Source organism: Podarcis pityusensis, assembly GCF_964106645.2.
Source record: "Podarcis pityusensis genome assembly, chromosome: 12".
Classification (NCBI taxonomy): domain Eukaryota; kingdom Metazoa; phylum Chordata; class Lepidosauria; order Squamata; family Lacertidae; genus Podarcis; species Podarcis pityusensis.
The window spans coordinates 13,498,204-13,517,290 of NC_138037.1; the positions used below are offsets into that span (position 1 = coordinate 13,498,204).

Genomic DNA, 19,087 nt, shown 5'->3' on the forward strand with positions numbered 1-19,087 from the left:
ACTACAAATAACTCATCAGCACCATTAGTAATGCTAGCTATTAGCCTACATGAATGGCCTGTGAGCAGTGATCAACCTGGAAATCTTGCCAGTTTGTATGGGAAAATTGGACAGCAAAGCATAGGAAACAGGGAGAGTAACATAGGAAACAGGCCTCAGACCTAACATAATCAACAAGACACGTTGTGTATTCCTTATATATACATATACACAATCCTCTCTTTCTTTGAGAGAATGAGAGCAGCCCATATGGGACTCCCAATTATTTATTAATTTATTATTGCATTTATATCCCACCTTTTTATTGAAGGAACTCAAGGTGGCGTACATGGCTCTCCCCATTTAATCCCCACAACTGCCATGTGAGGTAGGTTAGGCTGAGAGGCAGTGGGCTGGTCCCAAGACCACTCAGTGAGCTTCATTGCCAAGTGGGGATTTGAACCGTGGTCTCCCAGGTTGTAGACTGACACTCTTAACCACTACACCACAAGGACTTTCCCTCCACCTGAGATACAAAGCACACCCAATGCACATTTTAAACACATGACTTTCCCCCAAAGAATCCTGGGAACTGTGGTTTCCTTCCCACGGAGCTATAATTCCCAACAAACTACAGTTCCCAGGATTCTTTGGGGGGGAGCTATGTGCATTGGGTGGGCTTTAAACATGTAGTGTAGATCTGCCCCCACACTCCTAGTTTCAACACCGGGTGATTATAGAACAGGGCTGAGGAAACTGTGGTTCTCCAGATATTTTTGGACTGCAACTTCCACCAACCATACCCGGCATGGTCAGTGGTCAGAGCTGATGGGGAGTTCCTCATCATCTGGAGGGGGCGTTCCCAGCCCTCTTTTAGGCCAATTATTGTGCAACTGTGTCACAAGATTTTCAGAGGTTTTACTACTTACACTCTGGGAAATGCATGCTAGCAGCTCACTTCCAAGATTCTACAGTGGTACCTCGGGTTAAGTACTTAATTTGTTCCGGAGGTCCGTACTTAACCTGAAACACTTCTGTTCTCATCCTGAAGCAAAGTTCTTAACCCGAGGTAATATTTCTGGGTTAGCGGAGTCTGTAACCTGAAGCGTATGTAACCTGAGGTACCACTGTACGTGTATGCATTTAATCAGATGTGCCTGTCTATCCTTATCACCAGGATCCAGATGTACATAACATAATCACTAAAAAATTTACAACCATAATTGAGAGACTACTTGGAAACTATAAATGCACTACCCTGGGTTTCGTAACGGAAGAAAGGTGGGATATAAATTTAAGGAGAAAATGTGTGTTCATTTTATGTGGATTGCTAAGTGTCTCCCCTGTAACCCCTAGACCCTAAATATAGGGAAGATGGTCATGATTAAAAACAGCAACAAACATATTGAAAGGGATCATTTCCACTGACCAGTGAGCTATGGAAACATGGTGCAGTGTCTGCTTGTAAACCCAATGTCACTGCTGTTTATTTTGCCTAGAGATACACTCTAATTGGCATTTCTATCCTGATTTTTAATCCACTGTTTTAAATTACTGTAAGAGGCTCATCCCTTATTTGTATTCAGCTGGGAGAGAACATGGTTTGTTTAAATCTATCACATGTACAAAATTCTCTGGAGACTGCCCATTACTGGCTCATAGCCAAATATTTAGAGTTTGCAGTGTCCTTGGCACAACAAAGTAATTTGGGCAATTTTAACAAGGGGATGAATAGTTAAAAGGAAGGTGAGCAAAACCTTGAATCCATTTTTTTTTAATACCAGATCATCAATAACTTTAGCCTGATACTATTGAAGTCCTTTCAAATACATTTTTTAAAAAAAGCTTTAGCCCAGAGCCGATCTGTGACTACATGCAAAACGTAAATGAATAGAATAAATCAGAATTCTAGATCATACCCTACTTGTGCTCTTAGACATTTTTTAAAATTGTTGGGTTGGATCCAATGGCTGCCTGAGCAGAAAACAGCCTGCACAATCAAACTTTCTCCTCTGCACTCTTGGAAAAGCCATTCCAGAGAGTTGGGTCCCCACTCTGAACAGGATGGGCTGTGTTGTATAGGTCTGCTGCAGAAGGTGGGGGAGAATACCTGAAACTGGGTGGAGGAGTCTTGCAATTTCACACAATCCCTCCAGTCTACTACAGTTCTATACAACGGAGCCTACAATCCCCAACCACCCTCTGGAGAAGCTTTATGAAGGCTACAGGGCTGCAGAGGAGAAGAAGTGGACAAGAAATTTGAGTTGTGCAAGTGGTCTTCTACTTGTCTAACTAACACACACAACCTTCAAAGAGGATTACTGGAACGTGTATCTCCCATCGTAGCACAACTTTACATTTACTTATTCAATTTGCGTAAATAATCTATTATTACATAACTTTATTATTTTTATTTCAACCTGTTCTGTCTCCCTAGCGGTGGTTTTTCCTATCAAAATCACTTTTGGAAGTGATAATGGCTTGGATCCTGACTTCCATTAACATACTTCCTACTCAAATAATGGAGCTCTACTGCCTTCCACTTCCCACTCTAGTCCCTTCCCAACTTCCAAAAACCTGCTCTTGAGGATTAGGGAAACCTTCGGAACAGCATGGGCTATGGCCCTAGCAGGAAGAAGGAATAAGTAAAAACAGGAGACCCACACTTGTATAAGCAGAAGTGTCATGGCATGAGAAGAAGGAACTTTTAGATCCAAGCCAATACATACCTGGTACTATATCACTCCTGTGGCCTAGTAGTACTTCTACTTAAGACTTCTAACTTTTTTCAAACGTATGATTTCTTTGATATATTCCATCAACTTAATGTTTAACCTATTTTGTCCTAATTTGAGAATCTTGTCTCGAGAGCCACTGTGGTGTAGTGGTTAAGAGTGGTAGACTTGTAATCTGGTGAACCGGGTTCGCGTCTCCGCTCCTCCACATGCAGCTGCTGGGTGACCTTGGGCTAGTCACACTTCTCTGAAGTCTCTCAGCCCCACTCACCTCACAGAGTGTTTGTTGTGGGGGAGGAAGGGAAAGGAGATTGTTAGCCGCTTTGAGACTCCTTCGGGTAGTGATAAAGCGGGATATCAAATCCAAACTCTTCTTGAACTCCAGCCTTCTTGCTAAGTATGCTTGATGAACCCTACCATTCAGATAACGGTCACTATATTTTCAGTGAACTTGCATTATTTTTTTAGGAAGTAACCTATCCTTGAAGATTAGGAAAGTGTTTTCTTCTGAACACACATTTTCTTTAGTCATCTAAAGATTGCTATATTTAACATTTTAATCCAGATCAAAAGTAAGAATTTTCAGAAGAAAAAGCAAACACAAAAGAATGCACTTTGTGTTAAATTGTGCCCTATCCTCCTTTTCTTTTGGGAGAACGAAAGCAAAGTATTAAGGTCTTTAACCCAAGTGGATTTATTGACAGTACCTTTGTCTGGACCATGCCAGGTCTCTGGTCTCTCAAGTGCTCCAGAGTAGCAGCAATATCAATCTCTTTAGCACCTGCCGGAAATAAAAATAAAATAAATCACCAATTGGACTGAGTTCAAAGTGATGATAATATATGCTCCATCTGTCAATCTCCTGCTACTGGATTCCCTTTGGGCTACAAGCCCAATTGAAAATTATACAGTCATCTCTCAGCAGACTTGGCATGCTGCTCAAGAATTGGCATTCAGAAACGCAGGAAGAATAAAGCCAAGGGTAGCTTTGATTAGCATTAGTTATTTTTTTGAGAGAAAAAAATGATAAAGAATTGTTAAAAGATGTCTGTATTGATGCTGACAGGCAGCAAAATGCATTTATTGACAATTAAGTCAGTGTTTCAAACTCATTCGTAAATGTATATATTGGGGGTGTGAACTGGCCTCAGGATTCATTTTGAATCTGTGCTTTAACACCCCTCCATCTGTTCCTAGGTTGCTCTTGTCTGTCTGTGATTTGAGTCCTGAGCCACTCTGTTTATAACAAGATTTGTGTTCCACATTCACTCTCTTGGCAAAAGTGGGTAAAATTTGCAGGCACAGAAGCTCCTCAAGAGTAGATCAAGGCTGCCAGATAGGCAGACAGCTGTAGGGTTCCCCCCTCCCCCGCATGGCACCTTTAAAGTTTATTTTAAAAAACCAAACACACAGGAAGGTTCTGTATTTTTTCATTTTCTGCCATTGGACTAAAATACTAAAATCCATTAGATTAATATTTTTGAGTGGGGGCTTGTGTCTTGATCTTTTGTAACTTAAAATAATTGCAAGGTGGGCATTGTACCAATATTCTTGCTTGTACATTTTTTAAGAACATGAGCAGCCAGTTTAACTTTCTGGTGCTTCCTTTTGTTTTCATATAGGCACTATAAGGTAAAGCTGCCTCAAATGTAGTTTGCAGAATGCTGATGAGTTATATATATATATATAATCTCCCAAAAGAGCAGTAAAAGTTTTTTTTAAAAAAATGTTTAATGACTTGAGAACTATTCTCCCTGTTGTCCTCGTTCCAGGATTCAAGATCATATCTGAAATTAGGGTCTTTTTTTTTTTTTTTACCACAGTGAGGATCCATTTATGCTTACATTAAACCATTATTTTTCAGTAGTGATCTTTGCTTTGTTAAGGCTATTGATTTGCCTAGCATTGTCTCAGTTTCTCTTGTCGTGCCTTTCCATGTGGCCTGGGGGTGTGAAACACACAGACTAAACTGAAGACTCATAAGATCCTACATAAGAAACTCTCACTACTCACATTGTGAACTATACAAAACACCACACACACAAAAGTAAATAAATATTTGCGGCGGATTTACACAACCAGTTTAAGTGTAAGATTGCAATGCAAAGTGGTAACTTCTTTTCTTGCTGTGGTTTTTTTAAAAAACACCATATAGTTAGCACGCGAAGGGAGAAGATTCTGTGAGTTGTCTTAAGCGTTACTGGAACTTTAAACAAAATTTCTGCACTAAGAACAACAGAATGAAGCTACCAAAGTGGACTGGATCCTATTTTACTTGGCGGTCAGGGAAAGAAACTACATTCATAAATGTAGATTTAAGGCCTCTTTCCCCTTGTGTGGTAGGGAAGCAAGAAGTCTGGCATCAAGCAGCTGGCACAGGGATTACCGAATCTCAGGAGGATTAACAATTCTGGTCTGTAGGAGGGTCACCAGAATTGTATGCTCTGTAACCACATGGTGCTTTCAGGACAAAGCCTACAAAATTCTGAGTGACGCTCACTTTTAGTAATGTGGAACATTCAACAGGAGCTAGTTACTCCTTTAGTGTGGGATATTCACTCTACTTTAGCCTCAGCTGTTGCAAGGATAAAGTAGGATGATCACATATATTCCTTCCTGAGCTTCTTGGAGGAAGAGTGAAATGCAAAATTAAATTAAAAACCAATTAACATACCCCTAGATGGGCAGACAAAACTATGGGTTATAAATTGTTCCAAGTTTCACAAAAAATCAGTCATAGATATGATATGCAGAAGATATTATTAGGATGGGAAGACAATGTAGGAAGAAAAATGCTAGGATATTAATGTCTTTGACGTTACATCAGTGGGGTGGGAGCTGTAACATTTAAAGGTCCGGTACCACATGAGCGGGACCATTTGCAATGGTTCTTTCCACCCAGCCATAACTCCTGAAGATTGCTGGGTGATAATTATGTGCATGATCAGACCCTTCCATATGTTGCTGAGCCTTTAAGTGGTGCTGCAGCAACGTGGGATGAACCTAAATGACTTACCATAATACCACTGCTGTAAAGGCTACCATTTAAACTTTTTATTCCTACTTTGTTTACATATAAAGTTCACGTTGAAATGAATGGCAGTACAAAAGGCCCAGTGAATTACCTACTGCTCAGGTTGTATTAAAACTACCTGTTTCTTTTTCAAAGAAATTGTCAAATGTAGCAGCAGAGAGTACACCTAGCAGATGTGGTGCTGGACTCAGAAGACTTGGATTTCAATTAATTCCCAGCTAAGAGACCGATCTTCCCATGTCACCCTGAGGCACTGACTTAATCTGCATTTCAGACAGCTGCAGAGTAATAATCCTAGGTGGGAACAACCAAACAAGCTCTGCTGTCAACACCACAAGTTTTAGCTGAATAATTTGAGGGTTTTTTAAATGTTTTTTGAATAATTGGGGGGGGGGAAATGGGAAATTTTATTTATAGAAGCATTTTGGTTTAACCCTCATGGTCTGGGTGTGTTTATAATATACCCATTTGCAGAGGAAGAAGCGATACTGAGGGAACGCTAATACCTTCCATGTTCACACATTTGTATCATACCCTTCCTTCCAGGAGCTTATGGTAACGTAGAAGAGGTTGAGAGATGGTGGAAGTACTCAACTGGAAGTGAGTGTTCCGGTTTGTGAACGTTCTCTGGAAGCCAAATGTCCGACGTGGCTTCCGATTGTGTGCAGGAAGCTCCTGCAGCCAATCGGAAGCTGTGCCTTGGGTTGTCGAACATTTTTGGAAGTCGAATGGACTTCCAGAACGGATTCCATTTAACAACCAAGGTATGACTGTACATTGGAATCATAGAATTGTAGAGTTGGAAGGGGCTTTGTTGTTTGTCTCCTACAATTTTTACGCATAAACTCTCAATCTTCCTTCCGTGCTACAGGTCATGGATTTCTTCACAAGTGTACACACCCTTTACGTATAATCCTACTTTCCCTCCCTTACTGTTTGGTCTATTTCTTTTGAGCAGGTTATACTCCTCAGTTCTTACATTCTAGTCATGAGTCTCATCTCACCAGATTTCAGTAATGCCTGCTAGGTATATTTGCCATCCTATATTAACGTTCCAATTTGTCTTGCTTGTTTCCCATACTTTGTGCATTAGTATAGAGATAACTGAAATCATGAGTCATTCCCTCCAGCCGCTTACTTCTTGTAGTTTCTTGCCCTTTGGCAGGTTTCTGGAGCACCACCTCAGTTTTCTGTGCACCAGTGAAGCTATTATCCCTAGTACCATATGTTCTTCTGCTGTCAGTAATGTTGTCTCTCTCCCTCAGGATCTAGTTTAAAGCTCTCCTGAGCAGGTTCATGAGACTCTTAGCAAACACATTCTTGCCAACTACTGTGATCTGTGGAGAAAAACTAGGAGCTTTGGCTACTTCTGTAGTGAAAAGGAGCGTGAACTATGGCATGCAGGCCTCAGAAACTAGTAAAATGTCAATATGGTCAGCAGGTACAGCTCCTGAACTCTCATATGTTCATCTTATTTTGAGCCCTGTTTCTCTACTCCCTAGTCCCCTTTTGAAGCAGAGAAATATATTAAAACATTACATATATATTTCAAGTTTACATAATTTGTTCCCATTTATGTAATGGAGTTTTCTGCTTGAAGACTTTGGAGTATTTTGGTGCAAATATTTCTATTAAAATACTTTTGTATGTTGGAGAATAGGCTGTTAATTGGATCCTGCTGCCATTTGGTGCTCCTTAATGGCTGTAATAGCAGGTATTATGTCAGGTTTCAAGTTGGTGAAGATCCTGCGGAATGACCTTTATTTTACTCAGGTTTCACAACACATAAAAGCTGTGCTAAGTTGGGCAACTGGCTGGTTTTCGGGCACCTCTAACATTCACAGAGCACTTCCTTTGGGGGTGAATTAAGTTACAACCAAATCCTGTTCTAACAGCTTTAGGGTGCTTTGAAAATGCTACATTCCATGTGGAACTTAAATATGCATAGAATTTATTTTTCCACATTTGTGTTGACTAAAAGCATTTGTTTCTTGATAAATATAGCATTACTTGGCTAGCCCTTTCATGTAGATCTTCATTATCAGTATTCTTTGAAGCAGCCCACCCAACTCCTGCTGCGAGACAAGCAAGTACATTCATATGCCACAAAACTGAGAGCCCTTAAAGGTCTGGATTAAGCAAGAAGATCACTAACTCAGGCCAATTCTGAGCTGCGTCAAATGTCAAACTTAATTAACATATATAACGCTATACAGAAATTTTTCACTGCTCCATTTTCTTCCTTACAGCTACCATGAAAGCTAGCAAGAAGAATCCCATTTAGGATATGCTAACCACACAACAAACAAAACAAAATACACAGAATGCCCAGGAAATTATAAAACAAAATTCCGAAGCATTAATTTAAAGAGTCCGTCATAAAACATGCCATTCTGAGCTCAGTTCTATGCTCTTTTGAAACTTAACTATGGATTAAGACAGATATTTCGATGAAAATGCTTGCTTCCTTCTCCAATCTTTTGTATGGCTGTATCTTTAACAGGTGGGACGCGGGTGGCGCTGTGGGTAAAACCTCAGCGCCTAGGACTTGCTGATCGTCAGGTCGGTGGTTCGAATCCCCGCGGCGGGGTGCGCTCCCGTTGCTCAGTCCCAGCGCCTGCCAACCTAGCAGTTCGAAAGCACCCCCGGGTGCAAGTAGATAAATAGGGACCGCTTACTAGCGGGAAGGTAAACGGCGTTCCGTGTGCTGCGCTGGCTCACCAGATGCAGCTTGTCACGCTGGCCACGTGACCCGGAAGTGTCTTCGGACAGCGCTGGCCCCCGGCCTCTTAAGTGAGATGGGCGCACAACCCTAGAGTTGGACACGACTGGCCCATACGGGCAGGGGTACCTTTACCTTTTTATCTTTAACAGACAACACACAATTTCTACTGGCGGTGTCTGTTATTTACCTCATAAATACAACTATGTTTTGCATGCAGAAATGTTGCCTGCATCCTCTACAAACTTGTCTCTTCTGTGACTTCAGTCCATGAGATTTCTTATTTCCAAATTGATTACTATTTCAAACTTATTGATATCAGCTCATTCTTTTCAGAATCTTCTAAAGCTCTGGAAGTCTTTTTTCTCCTTCTAAAGATATTGACTGTGTGTGATCAATTCAAAGGTCCCAACCCTGAATAAATGAGGCAGTTTTTATAGTTTCTGCTGTTAACTCTTCCATTCTAAATACCACAGGGCTGGGGGAAAAATCTCGATTATTAACAGAAATAAATAAATAAATGAAAATAAATAAATAAATTGTTTTGCTTACTTCCAATGAAAAGAAATTCTTGGATAACTGTTCAAGGAGGTATCAACTCCTTGCAGTGCACGATCCAGCTCCTTGCTCAAATGGTTCTATTTTGCTTAAGTTGTCTATAATAATGTTTGGAAGTCTGTGTGTGCCTACAAATTTCTCTACTGGAACCTGCGACTATTCATCTAGGTGAGTCACGTCACATAGGGCTTTGGAAGCACCACTATGAGCTGATCAGCAGTTCTGCAAAACCTTCTCTTGTCCAAACTGTATCTTTACATATTCCACATCTGACATCACATGACGTCAACAACAACAAATTATTTATACCCTGCCCATCTGACTGGGTTGCCCCAGCCACTTTGGATGGCTTCCAACATACATAAAACATAATAAAACATAATACCTTAATAAGTTTCCCTATACAGGGCTGCCTTCAGATGTCTCCTAAAGGTTATATAGTTACTAATCTCCTTGGTAAAGTAAAAGTAAAGGTAAAGGACCCCTCGACGGTTAAGTCCAGTCCAAAATCGACTATGGGGTATGGCGCTCATCTCCGCTTTCAGACCGAGGGAGCTGGCGTTTGTCCACAGACAGCTTTCTGGGTCATGTAGCCAACATGACTAAACCATTTCTGGCACAACAGGACACTGTGACAGAAGCCAGAGCGCACGGAAGCGCCGTTTACCTTCCCGCGGCAGCGCTACCTACCTATCTACTCACACTGTTATGCTTTCAAGATGTTAGGTTGGCAGGAGCTGGGGCAAAGCAATGGGAGCTCACCTGGTCATGCTGATTTGAGCTGCCGACTTTACAATTGGCAAGCCCAAGACAAGACACTTGGCGGTTTAGACCACAGCACCACCTGCATCCCTGCTCATTTCCTTGACATTTGATGGGAGGGCATTCCACAGGGTGGGTGCCACTACCGAGAAGGCCCTCTGCTTGACATCAGGTGTTGGATAGGTGGGCTTCGCTTCGCTGAAATGGCCTTGCTGCTTTAACCCATCTGAAAAAGACTACCATGTTTTTGAACTCGCTGGGAGTATTCTCTAAAAGCATGCTTAAAAAATATTAAATAGTCTTTATCAGTTAAAAACTAAAACTATCTTCTTCCATGTTTGCATTTGAATACGGCTTGAGGCACAGTTTTAACTGTGGTTGACTATCTGTTGAAAAAACTTGCCACAGCCAACAATACTGCATAATTGTGTTAAACTGGCTAACTCCATCGTCAGTTAACATTACATTAAAAGCAGCTCACTCACATAATGCCTTTGTAAATATATAATAAGATTTTGTTGAACGCAAAGAGCTATTTTGACAAAACTGCAGCCGCAGTATTTCAGAGAACATAGAGTGTTCTTACTTGAAATGACCTAAAATTGGCTTGTGAAAAATATGCCTAAAAATGAAAGCAAGATTCAGGCTGTTTCTGCTGCTTTCACTTTTTTCCTCCATCGGATAACTGACTGGGTCTAATGAGCTACAAAGTTCAAGGCTTAGTGATTCAATAAAATTCAAAACCTAGAAGGCAAGACAGCTACTTTTTAGAACAGAAGACTTTTCTCCTTCTCCTTCTTTGTGGGCTTCTCAGTAATTATGTCTCTGTGCCAACCCACTCATATCCTTTGAACTATCAGATCAATAACACTGCGTATTTTCCCCAGAACTACATTGTAAAATATGGCAATAAGAAAGGCCTATGCAGATATTTATTTGGAAATTGGATCGGAAGCAAAAGTTACATTGTTGGAAGCCAAAAAAATTATTTCAGATTTATAAAACTCTGTAAATTAATGATATTTCCACTACAACATTACTGATTCACAATTTTAATTAAGCCAACACACGTGGGACAAAAAGCAGCATAGAAACATATTATTGAGCTTAACTGGATTGCAGACTTGTGAATCAGGCTTGTAAGCACGGCTCCATATTGCTTCATGAAGCTCAAACATGGGTGGAAAGAAATAAGGTATACAGGAATTATGCAAGATTTCATTTTTTTTAGTATGTGAGCATAGCTCTGTTCTTATGTTTGAACATTATATTGTAAAGTACAGTATGTGTTTTTAGCTGTAAGTTCTGTGAGATTTCACAGGGCAAAACAAGCAAAATACATAAAACAACCCCAGTTTATAAATTGAGGAAGCCGCAAGCGATGACTGAGAGTGAACATCACTTCACATTTTTATGCTACAACCCTATATGCATTTGTCAGGAAGAAGCCCCATTGAACATAGTGGGATTTATTTTTATGCATTGCATTGTAGTAGTTTTATTTTAGTTAGAAAGGACAGCAAAGTACTTGCAGGAAATGGGACTTTTGAGGAAAGATTTAAGAAGAGAGAGAAGGGGTACCACATGGGTTTTATGGGAGAGAGTTCTAGGAACGAGGACAAAGATAACATGGTACGCAACTTAAGTTTTACTCAGAATAGATCCACTGAAATGAACGAGACTAAGCTAGGTCCATTGATTTCAATGGATCTGCTCTGAGCAAAACTTAACTAAATACCACTCAGTGACTCTGAGTGTCAGGGTCTCCTCACACTGCCTTTTATTCCATCATCACAGCTGCAGGCCTGATTTATCTTCCAGTTTTGTAATGTGTACTCTTTCCTAACTCCCATTTATTTCAAGGTGGTTGCATAGGTAGCATGGACTGTGCCCTCAGTATTCATGGCAGACTGCAGAAAAAGAAAAGTGGTGTGGGAAATTTGGTATGAAGAGTCTTCCTCCTCACTCCACCCCCCCCCCAATAAAAAACCAACACTTAATGATTACAATGGTAAAGAATGGCACTTCAGACCAAATGTAACTTAATACATGAAATGAAAAGACCACGGTGTAAATAAAAAGTGCATCATAATTCATCTGAAGTGTGCTCACATGCATATGTTCCGCACCTCTGCCTCACAGAGAGTTGCAGCAAATCCTTCATGATGTTGTATGAGAGGCCAAACACTCCACAACTGCATTATGCAGCTGTTTGAATAACAAAAGGAACTAAGGGCCTGGAATGTATGTTCCCAGCACAGCTCTCCTCCAGCCATCATGAGATCTGTAAATATACCCTCTTGCTACACAACACGCAGAACAAAAACACCTGAAACACTTAATATTAGCGGCAACTATTATCGGAGTACCACTGTGCTAACCATTTATATTAAGTGAAGCTGAACCTCTGGTTAGAAGAAAAACTGGACAAATGAGAAACTCATGAAATCGTAACTGCAATATCAAAACTGGGAACTAAAAACAAACAAACCCCAAACCCACTGGATTTCCCCCTCCCTCTTAAAATTCCGTAAGATCATTTAAAATGTGATTTTTCTTGTTTTAAATCAAAGGCAGGATTAATAGCAGAAAATACGAACTTCTAAAGTACTGAAATTCAAGCATCGGTGCCTTGTACAGTCAGCTAGGGGAAACTGTTTTGAACACAGAAAAGTAAATTATGTGAAAAAGGAGTCCCTTTTCCTAAACTTGTGCTATTTAAAGAGCTACTGAAGAGCCAAAGCATCTTACTGATTGCTTTTCACTTTCCCACTGCTGAAACTAAGTGGTGCTGTATTTACTTTGATTTTAAAATCCATTATTGCCTGCTTTCTAATAAAGCAGAGTGTGGAACAAGAACTCAGATTACTCTTATTCATAAAAGTCCTTAAAAAAAAAAAAAGAACACAAAACCTGAAGGCCTTAATCCTTAAAAGCACTCCCCCCCCTTTCCCTAAAACATGTTAGCAGATGCTGTCCTTGCAGCTGGCCCTAGACTGAAAGTGCACTTACATTTTTATGTTTAGAACTGAAGGACTCTAAAGTTAGTGTTTGCACCACAGAAAAAGCAACGGCAAGGGTATTCATTGGTACTTGTGCAATTCATTCTTTAAGAAAAGGAAATGGAAAGAAAGATTTCATGTCCTGGACTTCAGGCCTTTGATCATTTGATGAGCGCTGGATTCTCAACCTGGGCCTCAAACTTCTCAGGCCAGACAAAGGAGGGCTAGGCCTCACAGACCGGTCCCTAGATTCCTGTCAGAACAAAAACTTTGGCTGCCTCACAGTGTGACAGCCTGGGAAAGGCCCACCTCAGCAGGGCTGAGATGCCCGCTCTGCCCTTTGATCTTTCATTTAAACTGCCCAAAAGCGCCAGGTCAGGGATTTCAGACTGCACACCCCCAGTGGCAAAGGGGTGCAGGTCAAGAACAAAATGGGGCTGACCAATCTGAAAAACCCTGCAACTCTTTTCTTTAGCCAGTTTCACATGACTTGTCTTGCATTGTGCCACACTAAGCCCACACTTAAAATGGAATTTGACATTACATGGTACAATGGAGTCAGTAAATGGCATTCTTTAGAGCTCTTGCAACAAAGTCAACCTTTCCCTTAAGTGGTTGAAAGCTCGAAGCTAGAAAATACTACTTGTTTACTATTCTGTGAAGAAAACAGTATGTATTTTGCAGTTTTGCTTTCACTGCAACCTCTGATGGAAAAATGGAATGAGCTTAACAAAAGTCTAATAAATGTGGCATGTCTGCTCCCTCCCTCAGCTCAATAACTTTGATACAGGCAGATCAAGATGCCACTTGCAATTCAAATGTTCCAAGCAGATGAAATGCCTTTTTTTTTTTTTTGCACAAATGGCAAAAGATCCTCAGTGAACTGTTTCATTTTGTTTTTTAAGGGGAAAAAATTATAACGTAGCGCAGCGCACAGAAAACACAGTCATACCGGACAAGGCATACATGGCAAGGTCAAGTTGCCCAAACCAAAAATGAAGACAACGCCCACATTCTCAAATAATAACATAGCCACCAGTATTTCAAACATGAAAATAAGAGACATCCCTATGTATAGATAAGCTCAGAGGCATTGCCTAATGGACAAAAGGTAGATGAGACCCTTTTAAGACAGGACACACACACACACTTTGTGCGTAACGCTAAAGCAAACCATTGCTAAGCATGAACACATGATTTTTTGGATACTTGGCTGCTTTGCGACCCCTCAGTCCTCCTGCTGCTGTGCAACCCATTAAAAATCCATGCTTTGGCTTTGTGCCACATCTGATCCTGGGTTCATAATTTGACTCACACTAGACAATCCAGGCCACCCTACAGGGAGGACTGGGGGAGGCCATGATTTCTGCTGTGACATCTACATGTTCGCACTTAACTATAGTTTGGCTCAACATTACACGTGAACTGGGCAGCAGACAGGGCACAAGAAACAAAGAGGGCACAAGACAAAATTCACTCACATGGCACACAAAGGTACGCTATATATCCCACCTTAATGGTGCAATCCTGTGCACGTCGCTTAAAAATTAAGTCCTGTGGAATGGGACTAATTTCCAGGCATGTATAGGAGGAGATTTTTTGGGGGAAACCCCATATTCTAGATCATCTGGTATGCTAATCTTTCAGCATCATTGGAAATAAGGCAAAAAGCACTGTAAATATGTTAAGATGCATTATTTATGATTAAGTCATGTTGTTGGGTGCCCTGCTATGCATTACTTTTGATATATGCAGAATTTCTCATCACACAAAGCAGTCTTTGATGAGTAGTTCTATGAAACCAAAGACTTCATAGTGCTGCATCTACAAAGTTGAGCCGATGAGAGGTTTTTTTAATGTTTAAACTATCTGAAAAAGTGTGCTCGGGGAGGGGGGTGATTTTCAGATAATGCAGGTTAGATTTCTCAGCAATCAAACTACAGTATTCCGTAAGCAACTCAAGAGCAATCTCTCTTCTTCCAAGGGTTTCAGAGTAGCAATATGTAGAGCAAACCACCCTTGGAACTGTGAAATCAAAGAGGAAACCAACGTTCTTTGAAAGACTATAGTGATGAAACACTATAGTTTGGTGAGATACCGTCACACCTCCGTTTCACTAAGCGTAGATTATTCTAATCTATGACTTTACCACATGGTGATGATGCCTGAACTTTTCCCACATGAGAATCTGTGGCAGAGAAAAATTACACACTGTTCAGGGCAATAAAGCCGCCCAGATTGGCTGGGGAAACCCAGCCAGATGGGTGAGGTATAAATAATTTCAAAAATGTTATTGTTGTTATGGTATTCTTATTAAATCTGGCCCTAATAGTTAATTTACAGAAAAAGACAGTTATGTACATTTAAAGTAATATACTTTGTCAATCTCAAACTTTTAGTGGCATATAAATATACTTTTGTCATCTTCATTGCTTCGGCCTCAGTGAAATGATCATCAGTGATAGGTCTTGCATCATTATGAAGTGGAATAGATTCAGATTGCGGAGTTCTATGTTCAGCTTTGTAGGCAATTTTTCTTATGCTGATTCCTAGGGCTTCCAGCTAATATAAGAGATGTTCGGGGATGAGGTGGGGAGACTAAGCATCAGTGGCTTCTTTAAAGGGGCAATGATTAGACTGTTTTCCTTAGGGCAGAGGCCTGTAAACTGGTTCTGCCCAGGCCACTTGGAAAGTAAATAATGGGAACTTCACTATTTCAGTGCAAAATTTGGGCACAAAGTTCATTATCAAGAGCAGGCACCCTAACCTTTGGCCCTCCAGATGTTTTGGACTACAGTTGCCATCATCACTGACTACTGGTCTAGTTAGCTAGGGATCATGGGAATTGTAGGCCAAAACATCTGGAGGGCCACAGGTTGGGGATGCCTGATCAAGAGCAACCCAGGTATGAATAAAAACAGCTTTCCTTACTTCCGGGTTGGCGCCATCGCCGAATGGCGGACTCCCTCCGAGCTCCGGAGGGAGCCTGCTCGGCAGGGGCTGGGTCCTACCGCACCGGCGATGCGGGGACCCTTAAAAACCACGGCCACGGAGGCCGTGGACATGGAGACTCGGCTGGCACCGCTAGCGCCCTCCCGACTCGTGAAGGAGCCTTTTTAAAGGCTACGGATCGGGTGCCGGGGAGAAGCGTGGTGCTTTGAGTCCTCTGCTATCCCTGCCGAGCGCAGCCGCATGCCATCCGGCGGAGAGCGCTGACTTCTTCCACTGAAAATTCGGACTTCTTAACAACAACCCGTGAGTAATTTGGAAACCGGGTTCAAAAGGAGAAAAAAAAGAATTTTTTTTCGGATTGGACACGAGCGGGGGGGGATCCAAAAAGGAAGTCAGTCCCCCCCCCTACTGTAAACCTTCCAAAACAAGGACGCGGAAACCAAGGTCCAAAAAGATTTGTATTGCTGATAAAAACTAAGAATTCCACGATGGGGAACTATAAGAACTGTGCTGGAGGAAGAATTGAGGGAGAAGAAACGTAACCCCCCCCCCCTGGGAACCGGGGTGATTGAAGAGAGAGCCTGGTGAAAAGAGTCGGAGATTTTGACAGCTGTCAAAGTAGCTGTCAAAGTCGGAAAGCAGAGAGGATTTTATTATGAGAACTTTGCTGGTTAAATTTGTTACAATTTGCTATAACTCGTTAAAACTTGGATACAAAATGGCGAAAACATGGATAACAATCGGACTTTTGGACTAGAGAAAACAAAGTTACAACAATCCCCCTAGAGGAGTTTCGGGACATTACAAAGATGGTCGTAAGTGGAAAAATACCATTGGAATTTTACAGGACTGGTTATCTTCTGGGAAAGCTGCAAAACGGAAATAATATTTTGTCTACAGGGTGTTCAGCTAAAGGAGACAATAGAATTTTCTATTGAAGAAAGGAAGGGACTGAACGCAAGTTTTTGTTCCTGAATAACAATAATCCCTGCAGAGTTACTAAGCTTCTGAATTAGAACGTTTCAGCAGCGGAACAAGAGGAAATTGGACTACAATTTGGAAAGAACAATGGGGGGAGTTTTATTAAAGATTTGAAGTTAAGTGTTTTAAAAAATAACTATAAAAAGAAAAAGCCAGCAAGGAGTTGGGGGAAATAGGTGATTTATGGACTTTAAGAATTCCAGGCGGATAACATGGTTTGGTGGTCAGGGGGAAATTAAACCGGGGACAGGGGGGGGGAGAACTAAAATCCAAAGGCTTGTTAACTTCTTTTTTTTGAACTGGCTCTTTTTCATCTATTATATTTTTTATTTCTTATTTCTGATATTTCTATTGTGTGGGGTGTCCTTATCATTAAAAAAAGGGAAATTGTGGAATGAAAATGGGGTGGGCCCTGGGAGAGAACTTTTGTCTTTTATTAAGGGTATTGATGAGGAGTGTATAAATTTTAAATTCGAATAATGGTCTAAACAAATTAAGTTTCAATTAGAACTGAGAGCTTGTGGAGCCAACAATATGAAAGAGGAATATGGTAGGGGTGGGGGAAGGGGGGAGTCCCGGAAAGTGGATGTATGAAAATAAGGCTTTGAATGTATTTTAATCCTTACTTTCTGTATTTTTGAAAATTTTAATAAATATCATTTAAAAAAACAAAAAACAGCTTTCCTTTTTCTGCTAACTGCAGGATATGGTTTATAGTATTTTATTGCTACAATTTGTTTTCTCATACATTTAATGGCTAGAGCATTTAAGAAAATAATTTGCTTTACTGGAAAGAGTCTGGTATGGGGCATAATAGAGCTCCATATTGAGCTGTTTAGATGCTGACTGTAGAACACACCACCCCCACCCCCCTGATGATACCCAACTAAATCATGTTCAGGGTCTGGTCATGAGTAAAAACAGGAGATCACCCTATGGTTTTAACACTACTTGGTATTTATTAGCACATATGTTATTACTTAATATTATGGTTCTCGACATAAAGCAACTATTAGCCGCATCATTATCTGCTATGATGAATTGGACTGCATTTCTACAGCCTAAGGTGTAATACAAATCACTGAATACTCCTAGAATCAGTTGTTAATTCCTATACATGCCTTGGAGGTGCAGGTATCATTGGGAAGAATATAGCATTCCTCTCAACATAGATATCCAATATGCGGTAAATATATAAGCCGTTGATTCTCCTTTTAGTATTTAGAACTACTTACCTCCTATCACACAAGCTAAGCTATCAGAAAGCAAGCAGCTAATCTCATTCAACACTATTTTAGACATGCTTGCAAGCTTAGGCGTGCCCACCTGATTCTGCCCCCCCCCCAATTTTTTTAGTTAAATACCATATCCCCGTGTCATGTCATAAACTGCTTTTGAAAGTCCCCTCAATTTCTTTTTTTAAAAAAAATAATATTTATTGATAATTTCAAAATTACAAGAATAAGAACAAATAAAAAACAACACTACAATACAAAAAGGAAAAAAAAGACAAGCAATTAAAAAAAGAGAAAAACACAAAATATGAAAAACATGAAAAACCAATACGACAATACAACAAAAGAAAGTAAAAAAAGAAGAAAAAAGAAAAAAAACCACACACAAATCCCAAATTGCATATCCATAATTTCCATTTGCTTGTTTCATTGACCTCCTCACACCTCCGTTTTTGTGTTCTAGTTTAGTAATTATTTCAGCAAATTCTTTCCATCTTTCTCAATTTTTGTTATAAAATTTATCTTAACAATTTAACCTAATAGTTAACTCAACAAATCCTTACTATCTTTCCCCATATTCTGTTATTTAAATTACCTTAATTTATTTGACCTTATCTTACCCCTAAGTGCCTTAAGACTTAAATCTTAAATTTCAAATATACATAGCTCCTAATATCATTTCTGCTAGAGAGTCGTATAGTTTCATTCCCACATTTTCCCTAATATTCATTAGCTAATTCTAAAATAAAAAAATTCCATTATAAATTCTCTTTCAATCATCATCCAGCGTCTCTTCTTCCTGGTCACGGGTCATGTCAGTCCTTATTGTCCATTCCATCTAGTCCATCAACCTGGAAGCCTTATGTCCGAGGCCCTTAAATCTCTTCCATGTCCCTTCTGCAATTCTTCTTCATCTTGTTTGTGCTTGCCCTTTTCCTTGTCTTTTGTTGGTCTCTGTCTTAGTTTCTTTCCTTTCTCATTGAGGAGTAGGTCTCGGGGGGATTCCAACCCAAAATTATCTCCATCACCCTTCATACAGCTCACCCGTTCCCCACAGTCCCACTCCCCACAGTCCTCGGTATAATCCAAAATGGATTTAAGATCAAATTTCAAGGTCTCTCCAAGGC

General features: G+C 40.4%; 1 protein-coding gene and 1 long non-coding RNA gene across 5 annotated transcripts in view; one reads left to right on the forward strand and one right to left on the reverse strand.

Moving 5' to 3' along the window:
• LOC308459190 overlaps positions 1 to 19,087 on the forward strand; it is a 481,964-nt gene that overhangs the window by 60,282 nt on the left and 402,595 nt on the right. The window lies entirely within an intron of this gene.
• Positions 1 to 19,087, reverse strand: part of PTPRN2 (protein tyrosine phosphatase receptor type N2) — a 610,006-nt gene that overhangs the window by 2,080 nt on the left and 588,839 nt on the right. Inside the window, exon 22 of the mRNA XM_080974012.1 lies at positions 3,422 to 3,495. Coding sequence (XP_080830138.1) covers positions 3,422 to 3,495 — 74 coding nt within the window. The remainder of the gene's footprint in view (positions 1 to 3,421; positions 3,496 to 19,087) is intronic.